Genomic DNA, 23503 nt, shown 5'->3' on the forward strand with positions numbered 1-23503 from the left:
TTAACGTAGTCATGAGCTTTATTAGGAAGACAGTATTTTAGCAGACCTTAATACTGGCGTTTGAAAATATTGGTCAATGAAAATTTTAATTCAATATTTCCATAATGTTGTACCAATGACTTTAATAAACCATAACATTTTTTCACAAAAGGCAATATCAAGCATCTAGAATTGTTCAAAACTACTAAATAATAAAACAGAAAAATAACTTATTTAGATCAGAACAGCAAATCAAACCTTTTTCAGTGCAAAGTTACAAAACGAGGTATAACAGAACAGAAAGCATTACAACCAAATATGTTGAAAATCCCTCCCTGGTCATAAAACATTGTGTGCAACATAACTTTAAGGCTTCTTCCACATATTTTTTCAAATACTGTACACAAAAAAAAACCTCAAGCAATCCGTGCGTTTTTTTTTAAAATTTTGTGATAACTTTTAGGTGGTCTTTGAAGTCGTATAGAGGTTGATGGGATTTTTTTCCAGACTTTAACAGGATGGAAAATTATCAGGACCCCCATGATCACAACAGAGGTCTCATTTGAATCAAACATTTGGCTGCCATTTCAGGTGCATGAGCCCCAATCTTTTAAATGGAGAGGTCTACAAGCTGATAAGTCTCCCAAGATTATTTTAAAGGAAGGATCTGGCTGCAGAATTTATGACCCAAAATCTCTGGAAAAACATGGCAAAATAGTATGTGTGAATCATGCCTTATAACATCTCAGCTGTGCAATATTTATTCATAAAGTCATCACTTGTTCTGTTAGGAAATTACACAAGGTATTGTGTATAATGTATAAATTGTATTCCACTTTCTTTTTTTGGATACTTTGGAAGTGAATTCTATTGAAAACATTACCCAAATGGGTACCCAAATATACCCAACTGACTAGTGCACATAAAGACAGACAAGAAATGACAGGTCAGTATTTCTGTTTAGCTGCACCACATGGAGCATAAGTCTGGTGTAGAAAATGTGGCCAGAAAAGATATGCATGGAGACAAGGCTGTGTCATGTGCAGACCTCAACAGCCGGCAAGTACCGGGTATTTTCATGAAAAAAAAAAAGAAAATGCTCTAACCATATAGAAGTGACTACAAAGTATTATCCAGTTCTCTACAACCGTAAAAATTTCTAAAATACAGGAGTAGGAAAAATAGCAAACTTTGTAAACTTTGTTTTTCATACAAGTCTCTGCCATTTGTATTAGCACTGGAAAACACCAGGCTCTTAGCTCAGGAGAAGTATAGGATCTTCAATTTCAAAGAATGACATGGAGCTGGTCTGACTTTCTCCAGAGTCTGAATCGTAAGCAACATCTGGCAACTCTGAAAAAGTATAAGCCATCTGTTCATCTTCCATTTCAGATCGCAAATAACAGAAGCTTGACGATTCCTCTTCTGCCACAGTATTGAAATCTTGAGGGATGTAGAGCATATCTGGATAGTTCCTTGTAATCAGATCACTTGTCGTTTTCAGGGAAGTCTTCCGGAATGCCATGAGATGCATATGAGAAAATTTGGAGTAGATCATACGTTTAAAGCCAAGAGATTCAATGGCAATCTTCCAGCTCTTCATCATCATTGCATGTCGATTTTGATGGGAAGAATCTGGGCTAATAATTAGCAGCAAGCCATTGAGTTCCAGGAGTTCATGGGCTTTCTTACAACAAATCCACCGCTGGTACCGTGAAGGGAAGTAAGAGAGGAGGAGAGAGAAAACAACGACATGGAAGAGTTCAGCAGGCAAGTTATCTATAGGATTTCTTAGCTGCTTCAGAAAAGCATCCACAGCATCAGGTGCAAGCTGAAGTGGCCTCTGGATTTGCAAGTTCAGGAAGTCACATTTGTACACAGTCTAGATAAATAAAAAGAAAATAAAAATATTAAAATAGCAAAATCAAAAGAAATGATTACCCCCCCCCACACACCCCTTTAAAATTAAAGAGCTCTTTAAAAATGGAACCTGTCATCAGGTTTTCACCCTTGAACCTAATGACAGGTTCCCATAAAGCCTTCATACTTCCATGCTTTTTTTGTACAAGAATCCATGGCTCAGATGTAGCCAAACTCACTTTTAAGAAGTAGCTAGCACCTTGCCAACAGAATTACCAAGTCACAAGGGGTGTATCCTATTTGGTCGAGTCATCGGGTGACTCAGCCAACATCTCCCTCATTCACCCTCCCTCAGGAATTGCACTTCAGTGAGTCACTGTTACACTTCCCACATTCCCCCCCTCAAGGATTCTCTTCAGCCAAGTTAACCAACAGCTCCCTCATTTCCCCCCTCTCACTCACTCAGTGAAGACTTTTGTGGGAACCTGTCATTAGACTAAATGCTGCCCTTTAAAGAGTGGGGAAAATTAATCTGTCTACACACTTGTTAATGGTTTTAGGCCATTTTCAGGCAGTTTTCTGACTTCTTAAGAAGAATGTGTTGCTTCTGAAAAAGGGGAATGTGACCTAGACAAGGAGACAGAAAATTCTCACGTAAACCAAACCAACTAATAGCTGGTTTAAAGTACAACTCCAAAGTTCAAAACTACTCTAGATAAATCATCCAGCATGGATTTATCTGTCACAGAATAAGATTCTGCACTGGTCTATTCACCAACACTTTATTAACTCTTCCCCAGTTTTGGCCATGTATCCAGATGACGTTACGTATAGTCACAAGTTACCTATGTGAGGTGCTAGCAGTAGCAGCAAACATGCATTGAAATCCAGAGTTTCTAATGACTCTTTACAGACAATGAATGTTAATATTCTCTAGATATGAAGTGTTAAAGCTCAATTAACTTTTCCCCCCCACAAATCAATAGCTTATCACATAGGATAACTCTGCCTATTATCTTGATTACAGTTCATCAGTTTAGCCTGTGCCTATAGCAACTATCTTCGCTGTCTGTGCTGATGCCCTTAAGGCAGCGGCTTGTTTACACAAAGGATACAGATAGGGAGGGGTGGTTGTTCTCTGCTCAGTCTGGAGGAGGAAGGGGAGGTTATGTGATGCTCTCTGTGTGTAGCTAGCAGTAAAGTTGTGTCTGTGCAGATCTGTGGATTTACAAGTCTTACACAGAAAAGTGTGGTACAAAGTCACCGCTGTTCCCCATTCTCTTTATCCCAGTCTGTGGCTCTGTGTGTCCGAGTTCTCTGCAATGACCATCCCCCACCTCCTGCTCTCTGGACACTTTCTACACAGTAGGGAAGCTGTTAAACCTTTCACCCAGCTTCAGGGCAGATCCAGGAAGAGGTTAGTCTCCGCCTACTTCACTGCTGCTGAGGAAGATTTCTAAACCAGTAGCTGCAGAACAGAAAATGCCATTACTGGAATGAAGGGGCGAACTGCACAATACGGGCATTGCTGTTTGGAAAAAATGTATGAAATCTGAGGTGCAATTCAATAATTAGCTTCCTGTCTTTATAGATCTACCGAAACAGACCAGGAAAGGCTTCCAGAAACACAGTTCAATTAAGAAGAAATGACTTCTAAGTTGAGCCGCTGAGGTTGCAGAAGGATGCCTACAATGATTCACTGAGCTCCTGCTGCAAACCTAATCATTGCAGGTTAACCCTTTGGATGTCTTGTTCAATAGCAACCATAGCTTTTTAAAAAGTTTATGAAACACACTGATCTAGCTTGCTCAATGGGCTCCTAAGGCTTACAATGGCTACCATCTTAGGCCTTGCCATATAATGTACAGCCATGAGCATGACCTTGGCAAATACTGCAGGGCTACAACCATTGAAAAGAATAAAAGACAATCATATTAATATTTTAATAGTTAAAAAAAACAAAAAAAAACACTAGTTTGAACGCTGGAACGATCAACATCACCTCAATAATCCTGAGCATAACAGATTTCAAAGTCACATAATGGTAAACATGACTACAGTGCTCCTCACATAGAAATAATTATAGGTTACCTCAACAGCAGGCACAATATCGATACCAACAGCCAGAATATCTTCATACTTCATAAAAGGATTGTAGCAACTTCCTACATCAAGCAATCGAACCTTGCCTGGGAGATGAAAGCTAATATAAAAAAAACAATTTGCATTACGTTATTATAAGAAATATGCAAATAAACTAAATAGTTTCACAATTTCCAAAACACTTTGTGCTCTCCTTACTATTATCAAGATCTCAATTTGATACATTTCTGAAGGAGCTCAAAGAAGCCATATTACAAGATGCAGTTCTAATACACATCACTTTAGCTGCCTACATACACTTATTATCATTTTTAATTAACCCCTCAGTGTTCCCAAGCAATCAGTTAACTTCTACACTCAATTTTCTAGATGAGCTCTTTGCTGTCAGATGGGCGGTCTCATCCTCTCGTGGACTGCAGGTATTTGCTCTCATTGTTACAGTTTGGAGCGGTTGTTCCACATGGAAGTAGGGGCTCCCTACATCATATATGACTATGATGTTTGGAGTCCCACCTCCGACACATTGTTTTGTTCAAGCAGATTTAGGTGCTTGGTCCATTTTACAGACCCGATTCACCAATTGAAATAAGTGGGCCCCTGAAGATAAGAAGAATTAGCCTGGGAGAGTAATTAACAGAAGAAAATGGGGACCTAAAGTGAGCGGTCACATGATATTGGAGACAGACCACTGCCTTGGTGGGTGAGAAAAAAAACTAAACAAATGCACATTATAAAATTGCATGATAAAATAAATGACATCTGGGAAATCCCTTTAAGTTGATTCAGATAATTTTTGAAACAAACAACTAAAACATCTATAATAAATAATCAAACAAAGGCATATGGTATAGAATTATTTAACCATCCACTGGGTGAAGCAATTAGTCAAATTAAAAATACGGTAAGCTTTCCAATTCATCAAATGTTAGCTAGCCTCTTGTACCGCAGCATGAATTACAGGCGGTCCCCAACTTAAGAACACCCGCCTTACAGACGACCCCTAATTATGTTGGAAATTTACTTTAGCCCTAGGCTACAATAAACAGCTGTAACAATCAAAGGCATCTCCAATTATGCTTTATTGTCAATCCTGGTTCTTATGACAATTCAACATTTTTGAAATCCTATTTTCACAGAGACCAAAAAAAAATAAATAAAAAAAATTAGTCTGGGGTTACAATAATAAACTATACAGTTCCGACTTACATACAAATTCAACTTAAGAACAAACATACGGAACCGCCTGTACTCCTGCTACCTGGCAGAAGCAAGCTAAAAGATAATCTCTTTGACTACAATTTACCAGCAATGCTGGGTTCACCCAGGGATGGAAAGTACCAATAAGAAAAGAACCAAATTATGAATAACCAGGTATGGGATGGAGGATGAGGAACTCTACATACTCCTTCTGGTCAAAATAGCTGAAGCTGAGATTTTTTTTTTTGGGGAAGCATTTTAGTTATCAGTTTGGACATGCTGCAGGCAAACGCTTGTAAACATAAAAAAAACTGTACACCCCCAAAAATAGAAAAAGATACACAAACTTCCTTAGGCTATGTTTATATCTGGTTGAGAAGCTCCACTGGGGCCTTTGTTGCACAATTCTATAAATAAAATGAATGTCTTCCCCAAAATGCTGCATTATAATGCAAACCTGCTGGTTCCTATCATCTGACAGATCCAGCTTTTACGTCAATGTGTTCCCCTAATTTTTATAATCTCTTAGGGTCCCTGCAGTGTTGGTGTTTAGCCCCTTTTCTGTAGGTATTGTGGGAAAACCTCTGACAATGGTAATAGCTCACCTGCAGCAAACATCTGGGTTATACAAATATATTAGAATATGCCTTCTGGGCTAAAACAACAAATGAATAAACCCTTAATCATAAATCAATGATCCAAGACACAAGAATACAAGCAAATTGTAAAATTATTTCAGACGAGACACATACATGTAGGTTTCATCAGTTTTGTCTATATCGCTTACTTTGTTAATCCCTTAAGGACGCAGCCATTTTACAGCTTAAGGCTCAGCCCCATTTTTTGGATTCTGACCTGCGTCTCTTTATATGGTTATAACTTTTGAACACTTTTACTTATCAAAGCGATTCTGAGATTGTTGTTTCCCCACATGTTGTACTTCATTTTAGTGGTAAATTTTGGCTGATAAGTTTTGCGTTTATTTACAAAAAAAAAAAAATTATGAATTTTTAGAAAAATTTGCCATTTTCGAAATTCAAAATCACCGCGTTTTCAGGCAGATAGATTTACCACCTAAATAACTTGCCGAATAACATTTCCCATTTGTCTACTTTACATTTTCATAATTTTTGAAATGTTTGGATAATTTATTTTGACGTCACGCGGCCTACAAATCGAATAGCGATTTTCCATATTTTCAGAATTGACTATTTTGGGGATAGATACTGTTTGAAATCAAATTTTAAATATTTAGCAACAAAAACCCCCTATATAACCAACCCATTTTCAAATCTGCACCCCTCAAACTATCAGAAACAGCATTTACAAAGATTGTTAACCCCTTGAGATCTTAGTAATTGAATCAAAATGGAGGTGAAATTTAGAATGGTCAAATTGTGTCGGTTATACGTTCATTTAGCCCTAAAATTTACACATTTCCAAAAGATAAAAAGAGAAAACCCACCATAAAATTTGTTCTACAATTTCTCCTGAGTGCAGCGACCCCCCACACGTGGCCGTTACTTGTGTTATGGGGGCACAGCGAGGCGCAGAAGGGAAGGAGCACCCTGCAGCTGCCAGGATTTTAGTTTTCTGGTTGCCCCCTTTTGAAGGCTATAAAATTTTCGCTTTTTCGTTATTGGGGCCATGTGACGGCATTTTTTTTGCGGGACGAGATGCTTTTTCCAGTGTTACCATTTTGGGGTTGGTATCACCTATTGTTGAAAATTTAGGAACTTTTTTTTGAGGTCATGAGTAGAAAAGCATCAATTCTGTACTGGATTTTTTACTTTTTTTTTTTCGTGTTCACCGTATAGCCTAATAATCATGTTATCTTTATTCTATGGGTCGATACGATTACGGGGATACCAGACATGAATATTTTTTCTTATGTTTTAATAAATTTGCCAAATAAAACCCTAATGTGGGGAAAAATCTATCATTTTAATTTAATTTTATATTGAAAAATTTTTTTTTTTTTTTTACATGATCCACCATGGGATATGAACAAGCAATCATCTGATTGCTTGTTCTTGATAATACTCTGCAATACTAATGTATTGCAGGGTATTATCAGTGCCAGCCTATGCAGATGCATAGGCTGACACTTTGCCTTTAAGATGACGTCACAGACGCCATCTTAAAGGTAAACCCTTCTGTGGGGTCCCGATCGGACCCCAGAGGTGCCAAAACAGCGATCGCCCCCCCCCCAAAACGGTGCGCGTTGACCGTGACATTTAACGGGTTAAACACCCGCGATCGGAGCCCACTCCGACCGCGGGTGTTAGCTGGGGATGTCAGCGGTAAATTACCGCTGAAATCCCGCGGCTAACGATGCCGGTTCGGCTGCTGTGCAGCGCTGAACCGGCATAGTCTCTGCGCCGTAGCTGTACTGCGCTGAGCGCTATTCGCGAGACTCAGCGCAGTACAGCTACGGCGCAGAGCGCTAAGGAGTTAACCCAGTTTGTGTTTTGATTCGAGTTAAAGCTCATGTTGCTATAAAATGAGTAAACTATACTCCTCTCCGTTATATTGCCCAAAATCGGAAGCTGCATATGTATATTCCTTATATTATGTTCTATATAAATCTGTACACATGCTTGAGCCCAAGATTGTAGATTACATATTTATTGTATTAATTACTCTCTGGTTGCATATGTATCCTGTATTACCTCTTCATCCCTCTATCCACACAATGCAGCATGTGTACAATTTTGCTCGTATAGAAGGTTTCATCTATATGCTTGATCTCCGGACTATGTATTCTCTGCATTATTTATGAATTCCTGTTGGTACATGTATTCCATCTTTTCTGAAAAAGGTCATCTTGACCAAAATGTCAAATGAATGTGGATTATAAATCGGTGTATCCAAAAATAAATAAGAATTTATTTAACTGCAAGCCTGAGTGCTGACTTTCCTCTTTAAGGCCGCATTCACACGACTGCAAGGGGGGCGTATATACGGCCGATATACGTCCCCCATAGACGGCAATTGGCGTGCGGCGCCCTACGGGAGCGGTACGGTGCCGTACACGTGCGGCACCGTACTGCTCCGTGCCCCATGAAAAAAATAGGACATGTCCTATTTTTTCAGGGCATACGGCGCCGTGCGCCATATATCCCTATGGAGAGGGGCGGGGGTGAGCAGCGCTCTCCTCCTCCTCCTCCTCTCCCCGCACGCTGCCGTGTGCCCGCCGTGCGAATGCAGCCTTATGCGTATACATTTGCCAGCATTACAAAATGCCACCCAAATACAGTGAAGTACGTACCTGTGATTTGCTGCACAGACATCTGAAACATCAAAACCAGGAGCAAGTAAAGGATTAGATCCAGGAGGTGCAGGGTTATGCAAGGCGGCTCTCCTAGCATCTTTTTCAATTGCTTTTCGTTTGCCTCCATTGAAGAAATACTCCTGACAAACACTGGAGAAAAAACAAAAAACAACAAAACAGCAATTGTTAACACCTATATTTATAGTATATAGAGTTATAAATCAAAATGACAGCAAATACCACATTCAATATATGTCCAATAAAAGTAATGATCGGTAAACAAAAAAAAAATAAATAAAAAAATCTTGGTTTATTTTTAAATACATCAACCAAATAGTTATAGTTGTTGGCTTACAGCTTCTAGAAAAAACAGGTATGTGACAACATGACACCACAAACTTTGCGTGATGCAGAACTGGGGAAGATTCGGTTATACATTGTACTGTGCACATTAGAGAAAACAGAACAATGCAGAAACAAATGCAAATAATCTCATATTTACCCGAGGCACCATTGAATACGGCCTTCTCCTTCACACTTCTTTGCCCAGTGATTATCCGCTAGGTTTTTCATAGCAACAGCGTATTCACAAAGCTTTTCTTCATCTTTGCAGTGTTCTTTCCATATCTTATCAAAGTCACCAGCTGAAACAACAGAAAAACATTGATGTTGGAAACCTCTTTTCCAAAGGAGGTCCATACATGGTTTGGATCGATAGATTGTCAATGTTCTCTTTAAATCTGCTTTGAAGGATTATTAAAAAGGAAACCAGGACACCTACTCATAGATCCAGGCACGGATCTATGTGGTAATCTTCTTATATTTGTTACCCATGTTCTCCTTCTCAAATCAACATTTAAAATTATGCCTCCACTGAGGCCCCACCCCCAGCAGAATCCAGCAATAGTCGGCCATCACAAGACTGGAACAGCCGGCTGCCATCTCTCCCACAGAACAAGAAGTGGAAGGGAATAACTCTCCTCACAGGGCATCCCCATGCGCCAGATCGTGCAGCCGCTGGGAAGGGCTAGATATAAAAGCATTCTTCAGTATGGTTTCCTGTCCCCAGGGGCAGGTGAGCACTCCTTACGTGCCACTGTGTAGGTGGGGAAATGGTCCCTACATACCGTTATTTGTAACGGTATTTGTTTCTAGAAAACTGATTCTTGTCCTAAATTCCTAAGCCCAGAAGCCGATTAGTGCCATGGAGCTGTCCCAAACTAATTAAATATTGTGTGAATGTAACTTTTTTTTTTTTAAGGAGATGCAGAACTTATTTGTCAATCAGCTAAATATATTTGGCCAATAAGTCATAGTAATACTAGAGATTACCTCTCTTCAGTTAAAGAAAAAAAAAAAAAAACACACACAAGTATAAGGTTTTTAGACCTGTGGATAGAGCATAATTTGTTTAGTGGAAAAAAAAACCTTTAAACAAGAAAAACTTTGCTTTGACACTCATATTTAACCCACATGCTGTCCATTTTCGTTAATAGTTCTACTCCTTCATTGGAGTCCAGCTGTGTTAAACTGACTGGACTTTAATAAGAAAGGCACACACATGCCAGTGCACATAAGAATCATGAGGTCTAATGAACTGCCTAAGGAGCTCAGAGACAGACTTGTGGCAAGACACAGATCTGACCATGGTTACAAAAGAATTTCTGCAGCACTCAAGGTTCCCAAGAGCACAGTGGCCTCCATAATACTTAAATAGAAGAAGTTTGGGATGACCACAACTGACCTGGCCAACCAGCCAAACTTAGCACTCATGGGAGAATGGCCTTGGTGAGAAAGGAAAGGAAGAACCAAAAGATAACTGTGGCTGAGCCCCAGAGATGCAGTAAGGAGGTTGTAGAAAGTTGCACAAAGTCAACCACTGCAGCCCACGAGTCCGGGCTTTACGGCAGAGTCTGTCGACAGAAGAAAAAAAAACAAAAAAAAAACCAACAACACAACACACAAGGGACTCCCAGACTAGTAGAAATACTAGGAAAAAGGTTCATCTTTCGTTCAATTGCAACTAGAGTGTTCTGGACCTCAGACTGGGCCGAAGGTTCACCTTCTAACAAGACCCTAAGCACATAGCTAAAATAGCAAAGCAGTAGCTTAAGAGCAACTGACCATTCTTGACTGGCCCTGCCAGATCCCTGACCTAAACCCAATTGAGCATCTGGAGAGACTTAAAAATGGCTGTCCAACAACATTCACCATGCAACCAGAGGGAACTGGAGAAGATCTGTATAGGAGAATGGCTGAGGATCGCAATTCCAGGTCTGAACAACTTGTAGCATCATTTCCAAGACGACTCATGGCTGTACTAACTCAAAAAGTGCTTAAACTTAATACTGAGCAAAGGGTCTGAATACTTATGACCCTGTGATATTTCAGTTGTTCTTGAATTAGCAAAAATATCTACATTTCAGTTTTATTCTGTGCAGAATTTATATTAATGAGCAAAAAAAGAACTTTTTTGATCTTACCAATTAGCTGCAATGAATCAAAGAGTGAAAAATGTAAAGGGGTTTAAATACTTTTCGTATCCACTGTATAACAAATTGTGTGAGTACAAAAATATTAGGCTATATAATCCACAATAGAGCCACTGACCAGATAAACAATTCCAAAATACAATAGATGTATAGACAAAAGAAGATCATCCACCTTAGATGCTATTTACAAAGTGTATAGACAGGTAAAACATGCGGTTCTTGAAAAAAGCAGCCATATTTTTCATCCTTCGTTCATCCCCTTTATTAAGCAAGATACATTCCTGTTATTCTATGCAGTGTTCCTTTCAAAGTGTTCTCTTTATAAGGAGTCCCATTAAAGCAGTCACAAGGACTTCTCATCCTCGCAACAAACAAGTTTACGCAATGTGTTTTAGTAATACAGCTTAGAGAGCAAAGAAATAGATGGGGAGGGGGGAAGGAATGAACTTTCATGTGACCAGCTTCATGACTAATCTAATTTTACATGCACCGCACCCAATTATGTGTGGACATTCGTGCTTCAGATGAACTTTCCATCACATGCATTGCCATGATGGAAGGTATAAAGGAAATCTACTATTTGATTTTATGCATTATGAAACAAACATACCTTGAGAATGCTATGGCTACACTGATACAGAAGCATATCTTGTTTAATCCCTGAGCCGAGTGGTTTTGCTGAAAAAAATCAATTATAACTTTCAGAACCTTGGGAAAGCTGGGTGCTGCTGGCTGCCATACCTAAACACGTTACACGTGGAGCTTCCTGAACTTTCCAGACAGAACTAATCAACCTGAGCTGGATGACTCATGCACAGCAGCTGGGGGATGGTGCAGCGATTCATTACTTCTGCCCGTCAGGACACAACACATTAATTACATCATTCTTGAGAAGTGCATACTTGATGTGAGAAAAGCCCCAAGCCCTAGCACAGAAGCAACAGAGCTTCATTACCATAATTTTAGAATTGTTTATTCAGCAAAACCATTTGGATCAGGTATTAATCAAGATATGTTTCTGCATCAGTGTAGCTACAGAATTCTCAAGGTAGGTTTAGTTCATAATGCATCAAATCAAATGGTAGGTTCTCTTTAACATTATGCTTGAATAAGCACATTTACAGAGATACCAAATATGTACAGCATGTTTTACATATTCCTACTTTTGTATAGAAAACATTTCAGAGCTACAGTGGACATAGAAAGTCTGCATACCCCAGGTTTTTGTCATGTAAAGACAGCCTTAGCATGTGGCTCACACACAGATCAGTAGAAACCACGGCCGTATGTGTATGGGCCCATAAACATGAATGCATCCAGATTATGTACTTACAAATTGCACAGTACATTCTCCCTGAGGGTGGAGTCACACGTTGCAGTGACAACTGCATCACAATCAGTTTTGAGGAGGTTTTAGGTGCAGTTTTATTAAGTTATCAGGTGAAAGACAAACTGAATGGGTATATTTGATTTTGAAGAAGAAACCTGTTAAATTTACAAAACTTACCACCTAAAACCACCTCAAAGCTGATTGCGATGCAGTTTTAACAGCAACGTGTGACTGCACCCTCAGGGAGATGCCACACGTGTCGTTTTGATGCATTTCTGTCCCGTTTTAACCCCTTAATGACCGCCCTATCGGCTTTTTATGGCGGTCATCAAGGGTACTTCTTCTGACGTGACGCCTTTTTACGGCGGCGCGTCAGAAGAAGATTTCGGGACATCGGGTCCTGCAAGTGCCGGTGTCGGGCTGTGATATCACAGCAGGACCGGACTGTAAGTAACCGAGCATGCTCAGTTTCTAACACTATACAAGCCTGTAAAGGCTTGAACAAGCGATCAGATGAACGCTTGTTCAAGCCAAAAGGTGGAAAATGTAAAAAAAAAAAATTATGATTAAGTCATTTTATAATAATAATGAAATAAATAAAATAATCTCCCCAGTTACACATAAAATGCAAATAAAGTATACAACACAAAAACATGTACATATTTGTTATCACCACGTCCGTATCAATCTGTACAATAACTCAAAATCAATATTGAACCCGTTCGGTGAACGATGTAAATAAAAAAAAAAAAAAAAAACTGAAACCTTCCTGTAATATACAATTTTTCATCAAACACCATCACGAAAAATGTTCTAAAAAGTGATCAAAAAAGTTACGTTCCCTAATATGATACGACTGAAAAGAACAACTCTTTTAGCAAAAAATAAGCCCTCAACCAGATCTGACAGAAAAATACAGAAGTTATGGCCCTAAAAAGTTGTCAATAGTATAAAACAATGTGATTGTCTCCAATATTGGTTTTGCTCAGTAGAATTGAGCAAAGATAAGAAAAACTATATAAATGAGGTATCACCGCAATCGTAGTGAACCAGAGAATAAAGAAAATATTATTTTTATGTTACGGTGAGCGGCGGAAAATAATGATGATTTTGTGTCCCCCTTGAAATAGTTAATAAAATCTCATCAATAAGATTTAGACCCCAAAATTAATTATCTATACATTGTATCTCATCCCGTAAATAATAAGACCTCATATGTTCACATTACAAAAAAAAAAAAAAAAAAAAATGTATAGGTTGTACAATGTGACAATACAAATCTGCTGTGAATGGCGCCTCCATTCATTCTATACTCGGCCGTGCGCCCATACAGCAGTCACCACCACATATGTGGTATCAGTACACTCGAGAGGAACTGGGCATCAAACGTTGCAGAACGTTTCATCATTTAATTTATTCTGAAACTGTCAGTTTTGGCCTAAATGAATGTATTTTCCAAAAAAATTCTATAGCTTCTAAATCACAGGTCCATATTGTTTTAACCCATGAGAAACACTTAAAGGGTTAATAGACTTAATAGAAGTTTTACATACGCCTTTCAAAGTCACTTGAAACCTGAGTTGTCTCTCAAAATGTGATTTTTGGCAATTTTTATGAAAATGAGAAAAATGGCACCTAAAGTTCTGCGCCAAGTTCATCCTAGAAAAATTAGAGGACGCATAAAATATCATCCCAACATAAAGACAACATTCCGTAAATGTTAATTATCAAGCTTTTTGGTTAGTTTTACTTCCTGTCTGGAAAGCGGAACATTTCAAAGTTGAAAAATGAAGAATTTTTACAAACTTTTGCCAAAATTTCACTTTTTTTCAGAACGAAATACAAAACTTATCACTTAAATTTTATAACTAACATGAAGCACAATGTGTCACGAGAAAACAGTCTCAAAATCACCTGGATATGTTAAATCGTAATAGTGTCTGTGATAAGGGGTTAAGCAGTCAGTTTAAAAACGCATCCGTTTTTGACAGGTTTGACCAATTATCTTAATTCAAACTTGTCAAAAATGCATGCTTAAAAACGGGCCAAAAACGCATTCAAAACGCCATGTGTGCCATCACCCTCAGGGTGCTCTACACGTTCAGTTTTTCAGATGCAGTTTTTCAAGCCAAAAGCAGGTGTGGATCAGAATGGGTTGAGACATAATTGAAAGGTGCTGCTCCTCCTCCTACTTTAACTCCATTCCTGGTTTGGGCATCAAAGACTTCTCTAAAAAACTGAATGGGGGACATTTACTTAAAGTGTCGTTGTCTGCATTGGCTTTGTTACCGACCTGCTCTCGGAAAGAAGATACACATTTAATATTGTGTAGCTGTGCAGAGACATTTCTGGCGCCGAGACCATTTTCTGTCCCTGGGACCAAAATCTGTCCCGAGCACCAGAAATGTGTCCAACAGTCCCTTCTAGACCAGTTTTCTTTTGGTCTACTTTCCGCCAGTTTACAGCGCCCAAAAAGGGCTGCGACACATATTAATTGTGTCTGAGTTTCCACTCCGCCAAAGCCACGCCCCTTTTCGGAGAAGAGTCGGAGCAGACGGAAAAAGTAATTTTTTCTGTCCCCGACAGCTAATAAATAGGTAGGAGAGCAGAAGATGCGGTGAAAGCGCCACAAAACTGGCGGAAACGCCATAGTAAATGTCCCCCAATGTGTGGATGTACCATCAGGAGGATCTGCCATTCCAAAGGCTGGGAAATGGCTCCATTTAGATTGGAGACTAATAACTCTGAAGGGGCTCCACGTACATTTGCCTAGACACTTCATTCTTACAGGAAAAATTGAACCTTTATTCACAAGATCAGCGGGCCCCCCAAATCAGGCACTTATCCCCTATCCACAAGATTGGAGACAAGTGCCCATAGTGGGACTGACTATACAGATTAGATCTAGGCAGGGCTGGCCAACCATTGTGTTTGGGTGTGGGGTGTCCCTTTTGAAACTCAATATTCCTCATCCTTTCTCCCTTCCTCCAACATCTTTTGTATTGGGAAAGACTGATTGTATTTATTGTATTTGCTGGATTTTAACATAATTGACTCTGTTCTTAAAGGAGACAAGTCACCACCAGATGTGTTTACTCTCTTCTGAGGAAACATCCATGTCCTGCCATGTAGACTGTTTGTGGGGCGGGGGAAGGGGTTCAAAAGGTATAGCTCCTGACTGACTAATGTGTAATGGTAGCTTAAATCCATTTGTGAGTATAGCTTTATCTACAAACCACCAGATTAGTTTCCCAATTTCTTGCCAAGTCAGCCTATTTTTGAGTGTTGGGAAATCTACATAGTTCACATAATGTGGAGTTTTCAATCTTTGAACCTCAAATGACTAAAGAGCTGATGCAGATAAAACAAGCCACATGCCACAAATTCACGCAATGTTGCAAGGTCCTCATTATCTGAACAAACAGATGGGTGTACTAAACATTATTAGCACCTAAGTAAACAGCTCATTTACGGCTCTGAATATCTTTGATCCTCAAGCAGACAATTGATAAGAATTTGTTTACTAAGGAGGTAAAGTACTTGTAGGATGGCCACCAATGTCTCATACCAACATAGCTCCGACAAATAACATCAAGGTCTCATGCACACGGATGGATGAAAACACACACACACACATATATATATCTCTACTTCCTCATGTATTTACACGTTTTATTTATACGTTCTATGGGAACGTATAAAATATGTTTTGCATATGTGCTGCGTACAGTTGTGCACCGCATGCTGGCGAATATTCATGTAGTATTCAGGGCGACCAGCATTCTGTCATCCATCATTTGCCAGGCCCCCCCGTATTTTATACGGATATTGTGCCTTACAGGCGATAAAGTACAGCTGTCTACACAGACCAGGAAAAACAGTCATGTGCATGAGGCCTAACTATAGCAACAGTTACATAAAAGGTAGATTTCACCCCATCTTTGTAACAAAAATGCTTCATAAAGTGAATTTACAAAGCCTGAGGAAACTGCTGTTTTAAAGGGTATATGTCACCACTATTGACCTGTCCTGCTTTACTAACTTCCTGTATTTACTTTTCTGGATTGTTCTATACGATTCTTGTACTATTACTTGCCATTTACCTATTACTGTCTTTTAGTGTGCTGCCTCACAGTGTATTCTTAGTTTTTAAACGCACTGAACGCATGCGTTTTTCCAGGTTAACCATGCGTTTGGCTGTTTATAATTAGTTCCATAGCTGCTTACACTTCCAGAAATGAAGAAAAACAGATTCAAACCAGCCAAAAGCATACATTTTCATTGAATTTAAAAACGGTTCAAGTACACACCTTAAAAGGAACACAAAAAACCAAAGGAGAGGACGGCGCCAGTGTGGTGAATGAGAAGAAAAATCGCTCACTTGATGACCACTTGTTGAGATGCGGTTTGTAGCCTACTCCGGGGATGGGTTCTCAATCGTCCGGAAAATGGTTGTCTCTCACCGAAGTGGAAGGCTGGCTTAGTCAAGCAGCTCCCACAGCTTCAAAACCACCGGAAACCCCAAAGTGAGGCACGAGGAGGAAAAAAATTGGGGGAAGCTAAGTCGCACTCAGGTATGAGATTTCTTCACTATATTCAGCACATCTTCTGCCCCTGCTATGAGTCACTGCTGCAGAGGGGAGGGGTTGACATAGGTTGTTAAGAAATCTCACACACCAGTACCCCAAAATCCAGCTACAATCCTGCAATTTCCAGCAGTTTTCTGCTATACAGCCTCCATGCTCCCGTCAAACACAAAAGTAAGCAAGAGAACATTCAGCAGATTTCTGCAGATTTTTCCCCAGAACCCCTTAGGCCAGGGATTACAAATGCCAGAAGATTACCAGACCCTATGATCTAGGAGTAAGTGGCCCTGGTTTATTTAAATGCATTTTGACAGTAGATTTTCTTTAACACTACTACATATATTTATATAACTCATTTATGATAAAGTAGCTTCACTGACAGGCCAGAGCAGGTCTTGTGACCCCCAACCAGTCAGGGCTGAAGCGACATGGGCTTTGGCAGCAATGTCATAGCACTTGCACACCTGTGGGTCTGTCTTGTATAATGGGGGCACGCGGGGGCCGGGGGACACTTGCGCACTGCTGCGTTGAACCCTGACGATCTCCGCATAGCGCGGCAGTGTACTCCGTAGTACAATGCGCTGTACAATTGTGGGCTCCCTGGTACACATCAGTGCAGCGCCAGTAGTGAGGGACAAGGATTGCAGCTCATGTGACCGGGCCTCCGTGTCCTACCTTCCAGATACTTCTTCCGCAGGCTTCGGTGCACACTCTTCACAACTCCTGACAGCTTCTCCTGCTCCGGTTTCCGTTCCCGGGCAGGCGGCACTTGCACTGCAGGTGTACCGGCCATTTCCCTGTGAGCAGACAGAGTATGCCCGCTGCTCTCTCCTGTTCTTCCCGGCTCCATCTCTGTTCCCAGCTACAAACAACAGGCATCCACACCCCCTCAATTCCCCTAACAGCGATAGCAACAGGCGCGTCACCACAAGTAGCGCTCATCATTGGTCAGACAAACAGAAGCGGCGGCCGGGCCTGACCAATCGGAAGTCTTCCTTATTGAGGAGGCCGGCGATGAACCAATCCCAGCTTGTTTTCCACTACCCAGGGATTTTTGACTTGTTTATTGAAATGTTAGCGGACAGATGAACCCCGCTGGTGGGGAGGAGCTGAACGGAGGAATGGACATTGGCTCTGCCAATGAGACGTCGGGCCCGCCCGGTATTACAGCACAGCACAGCACAGGGCTTCTCTTTGTTCTGTTACCGGGCAGCTGGCGGTGCACGTCCTGCGCCCCCTCGCTGCGGGGATGAGAGCGCTGGCAGTGCGGCTGCGCGGTGCGTGTATCGGTGCGTTGCTCAGGTGTGTGGAGGACACGTCAGGGGTAAATGTGGAGCAGGTCCACAGCGCTGGTACCATGCCTGTACCTGGCTACTGTCTGTTACATCACAGGAGTTTGTAATGGCGGAAGGTTTCTACTACTGGAGAAAACTGCTTGCTGCACGCTGGAGTGGTGCAATAACTGAATAACTTCTATTTAATGGGGGATCGGTGGGGGTCATCACTTGTCCTGTGAGGAAAGCCAGTAGTTTATTATTTTTGTCTATAGAGCATCATTATTTCCATGGTACTGTACAATCACATACATTACAGTAAGACGAGAACAAATGCAAGTACAGGCAGTCCCCGGGTTACATACAAGATAGGGCCCATAGGTTGGTTCTTAAGTTGAATTTGTATGTAACTCGAAACTGTATATTTTATAATTGTAGTTCCCGGCAAAACTTTTTTTTGCCCCAGTGACATTTGAGTTTCAAAATTTTTTGCCGTAATGGGACCAAGGATTATCAATAAAGCTTCATTACAGACATTTTACAGCTGATCATTGCAGCCTGGAACTATAGTAACATCCAGAGAGCTTCACCAGAGGTCACAGTGAGCAGAGGGGTCTGTCTTTAACTAGGGGTCGTCTGTAAGTCGGGTGTCCTTATGTACCACCTGTATTGCAGAGATTGGGAACAAGTTGGAGGAGGACCCTATCCGTGAGGGCTGACAATCTATGTGGTGTCCTCTGGACAGCCTCCTATACACGTAGGGGGTCATTTACTAAGGGCCCAAATCACTCTTTTTCATGGGGTTTCCTGAAAATGACTGATTTGCGGCGAATTGCCCTGGGTTTTTAGCGCACGCTATCGGATTGTGGTGCATCGGCGCCGGCATGCGCGCAATGGAAATCTGGAGGGAGTGGCCATCGGAAAACCCTGAATTTTTTTAAAAAAATGTGTCGCTTGACACGCGCTTGTCTACACGTCCTAAGATAGGACGGTGAACTCCAGCGGACGTCAGCGCAGCAGTGACACCTGGTGGACATCGGTCGCACTACCTTAGTGAATCGCCGGAAGACCTGAACCTCGACGGAGAACGCGCCGCTGGATCTCAAAAGGACCGGGTAAGTAAATCTGCCCCAAAAAAAATTCTAGTATTAATTTCTAGAAGATCGCTTGTTGAAGCCAATGTGTCAGTAAAAATGAAAAAATGTTAAAACAATAACTTTTTTTTAACTAAAATTAAATGATAAAAGAAAGTTAAAGTACAAAAACATTAAATCACAAAAAAAGCCACATATTTGGTATTGCCAAGTCCGTAAAAATCTGTACTATTAATCATAATAGGACGTTGTAAACGTTGTAAAAAAACCCAAACTATTAATTTAACGTAAATCAAATTTTTTTAAACAAAATATGCTATAAAAAGTTACAAGCACTAAGATGATACCAATGAAAAGAAAAACATGTCATGCAAAAAATAAGCCCATGACCGCTGCCACTGCCAAAATGGCGATACTAAAACAAGTGCAATTTTTTCTATTCTAGTTTTTTTTCAGTAAAATTGATTAAATAAATCTATAAAATAAATGAAACTACAGGCGGTCCCCTACTTAAGGACGCCCGACTTACAGACAACCCATAGTTACAGACGGACCCCTCTGCCCACTGTGACCTCTGGTGAAGCTCTCTGGATGCTTTACTATAGTCCCAGACTGCAATGATCAGCTGTAAGATGTCTATAATGAGCTTTATTGATAATTCTTGGTCCAATTACACCAAAAATTTTGAAACTCCAATTGTCACTGGGGCAAAAGAAAAAAAATTGTCTAGAACTTCCATTATAAAATATACAGTTTCGACTTACATACAAATTCAACTTAAGAACAAACCTCCAGACCCTATCTTGTATGTAACCCGGGGGCTGCCTGTATATAAATAAGCCCTTATTTGTCCAAATTGCCAAAAAATAAATAAAGATTGTATAGCCTATAAACCCCTTCTTGGCATGCTCTGTAATAGAACAGTGCGGCGGTAATGACTTGCCAACACAATGACCGAGCAAGATGGTGGCTATTCCTGATGGCCATCGATTTTGCCTCACGGTCCAGAGGGGTTTCATTGCCCCCCATCTGTCCATGTTTGCCACTATTGGCTGGTCGATCCAGACCAGCCAATAGCAGCAATATTTGTCACAATGGGCATTGCTGGGGTTCTAGGACAGCACCAATCATCAGTGGAAAGGGCCATGTCTGGTGGCTTCATACCATCTAGCAGAGAGATCCCCCCAGAATGAAGAATGTCAGAGGATCCCCAAATGCAGGTGTAAAAAACTTGTTGCATCATTCCCAAGAAGACTCGTGGCTGTACTAGCTTTTACTCAAACTAAGCAAAGGGTCTGAATACTTATGACCATGTAATATTTCAGTTTTTCTTAATAAAAAACAGAAATTGAGATATTTTAATAAATTAATAATCTGTCAAGATGGTATGAACAGTGAACATTAACCCCTTAAGGACGGAGGGTTTTTCGGCTAATTTCTCGCTCTCCAACTTCAAAAATCCATAACTTTTTCATTTTTACGTGTACAGACCTGTGTGAGGGCTTATTTTGTGCGTAACAAATTTTACTTTCCCGTAATGTTATTTATTTTAACATGCCGTGTACTGCGAAGCTGAAAAAAAATTCCAAATGTGGAAAAATTGAAAAAAAACCGCACGTGCGTCACGTTCTTGTGGGCTCAGTTTTTACGACTTTCACTCTTCGCTCCAAATAACACGCCTACTTTATTCTTTGGTTTGGTGCGATCGCGGTGATGCCAAATTTATATAGGTTTTATTGTGTTTTAATACATTTTCAAAAATTAAACGAATGTGTACAAAAAAGAAAAAAAAATTTTTGCCATCTTCTGACGCTAATAACTTTTTCATACTTTGGCGCACGGAGATGTGTGAGGGGTAATTTTTTGCGAAATGAGACGACGTTTTCATTGCTACCATTTTGAGGTCTGTGCGACATTTTGATCATTTTTTATTTCATTTTTTATGTTATGTAAAAAGGTGTAAAAGTCGCATTTCGGACATTTGGGCGCCATTTCCCGCCTCGGAGGTCACCGCCGGCCGTAACCGTTTTTATATTTTGATAGATCGGGCATTTTGGGACGCGGCGATACCTAATATGTCTGTGATTTTTACTGTTTATTATGTTTTATATCCGTTCTAGGGAAAGGGGGGTGATTTGAACTTTTAATATTTTATTAATTTTTTTTATTTTTTAAACTTTTTTTTTTTTCTTTTTTTTTTCACTATCTTTTAGACCATCTAGGGTACATTAACCCTAGATGGTCAGATCGCTCCTACCATATACTGCAATACTACAGTATTGCAATATATGGCATTTTTGCAGGTCATACATTACAATGAGCCACTGGCTCATTGTAACGAACCTGCATAAACCATGTAGCCTCGTGTCAAAAGAAGACCGGAGGCTACCATGGTAACCAATCGCCGCCCCCCGATGACGTTCGGGGCGTGGCGATCGAAAAAAAAGATGGCGGCGCCCGCGCGGCGCCGTCTTTTAAACGCCGCCGGCGACTTTGCCGTCGACGTTTAGAGGGTTAATAGCCGCGATCGGTGCAAGCACCGACCGCGGTTATTAGCGGTGGGGGTTTTGTGCAAAATGCAAAAACCCCCACCTCTGTATGAAGAGGACTCAGCCCGTGAGCCCTCTTCATACATCCCTTATACCTCTGCGCCGTAGAGCGTTAAGGGGTTAATGAGCAAAAAAAGAAACTTTTTTGAACTTACCAATTGGCCACAATGAAAAAAAGAATGAAAAATTCAAAGGGGTCAGATAACATGTTGGTCTAGTAACCAACCCATATATTAAATATTAGAATACACAGTCAGCATTATAAGAAAACTGATTTAGTAATGGTCATTTTCATATTGACATGGAGATCCCATTTAATAGTTTGCAATGTGTATGAGGATGGACTAGGATGTTCCAAGAAGCTGAAAGGTAGGTAGTATGAGAGTGAAGGATATTAACGTAAAAAAGATAAAAGGTAAGCTTAAGTCCCTTTTATGCCTGTCTTAGTTCGATTAAGGTACAGAAAAAAGCTTAGATTTATGTATATGTATCTACGAATTAGTAACCTTGGTATACATCTAGTGACATGGCTAGGGGCGAACATATTCAAGTGGGCCCCCAATCAAAGTATGCTAATCTTAGAGAATATCAAAGCCGGAGGCCATGAGCTCTGTGTTTTACCATGTAAATCAGCTATATCGGTATCTTGTAGAACACATCCAATCAGTCTGAATTCTAATATATCTTTTGTCGGTCCATGGGCTGCATTGTAATGCTGCTCAATTTCAAGCGGCCACACCAGTAACCAGCGCCCTTGGCACGACAAAAGCCACAGTACAGCATAAACAACACCTCAGAAATGCTAAATATCACCCCAGAAATTAAATGCTGCATTTAGGCAATAGCTAATAATCAACAATACAGACCCCATACCAGGCAACAAATAATAATATAGATCAAATAATTAGCAAAAATAATAATTATACATACCAGATAATGAACAGGAGACACCAGAGCAGGCAAATTATAATAATATTGGAGACCCCTCCATCAGACTAATAACACTGGTGACCCCCTATGGCACACAGATAATACTGGAGACTCCCAGAGCAGAAGCCGAATACTGGAGAGCCCCAGAGGAGATGGCTAGATCCAGAGATCTATACATGAGAATGCCAGATCAGGCAAATGCTGAAGACCCCTAGTTCAGGTGCAAATAAAGGAGACCTACCCTCTTCTCTCACCTTGAGCCACACTGCAGCTTCTTCTGTAGTCCCAGCACTGCTCTTCTCTGTGTCCTGGTTGTATGTGTCTGCATCAGGACCCAAAGCAGAGTGGCGTATGGAGCAGGAGAGAACCCGGTGTAACAGGCCAGACTATACCCCCAGCCCAGACTGGCTTTGCCCAGATTATACCCTGGGCATAAAGTGGCCTAGACCAGAGTATACCCCGATCAATAGCATTGTGATATACACAAGAATTACTTAATTTTTATTATTATTATTGGGGCTACAGCTCTGATAATTTAAGTGAGTAAAATCTAATTGTTTCCAAACACAAAACCATTGCTGTCAGGCTTCATTCTCACATTGAGGTTTTCTGATGCAGTTTTCTAGCAGGAGTGGATCTATACTGGTTAAGAAAACATATAATGGAGATGATGATGCTCCTCTTTTTTTTCTCCCCTCCTGGTTTGGAATGCTGAAAAAATAAATTTTTTCAAAAACCCATTCTTATTTCTACAATTATATTTTATTTAAAAAATGTACCTGTGTGAAGCTAATTTCTAATACATGCCACCATTTTGTCCCTCAGATACAAGATA

The 23503-nt window shown here is 40.4% G+C and overlaps 1 protein-coding gene across 1 annotated transcript; it reads right to left on the reverse strand.

Annotated features, from left to right (window-relative positions):
* On the reverse strand, positions 1-17989 carry SAMTOR (S-adenosylmethionine sensor upstream of mTORC1). Its single transcript, XM_072146924.1, has 5 exons — positions 17497-17989; positions 8916-9057; positions 8411-8563; positions 3931-4042; positions 1-1861 (listed from the first exon to the last, which is right to left on the reverse strand). The coding sequence occupies exons 1-5, from the start codon at positions 17669-17671 to the stop codon at positions 1235-1237; spliced, it is 1209 nt and encodes a 402-aa protein (XP_072003025.1). The 5' UTR covers positions 17672-17989; the 3' UTR covers positions 1-1234.
* Positions 17990-23503: the final 5514 nt, after the last annotated feature.

Source organism: Engystomops pustulosus, chromosome 4 (assembly GCF_040894005.1).
Source record: "Engystomops pustulosus chromosome 4, aEngPut4.maternal, whole genome shotgun sequence".
Taxonomy (NCBI): Eukaryota; Metazoa; Chordata; class Amphibia; order Anura; family Leptodactylidae; genus Engystomops; species Engystomops pustulosus.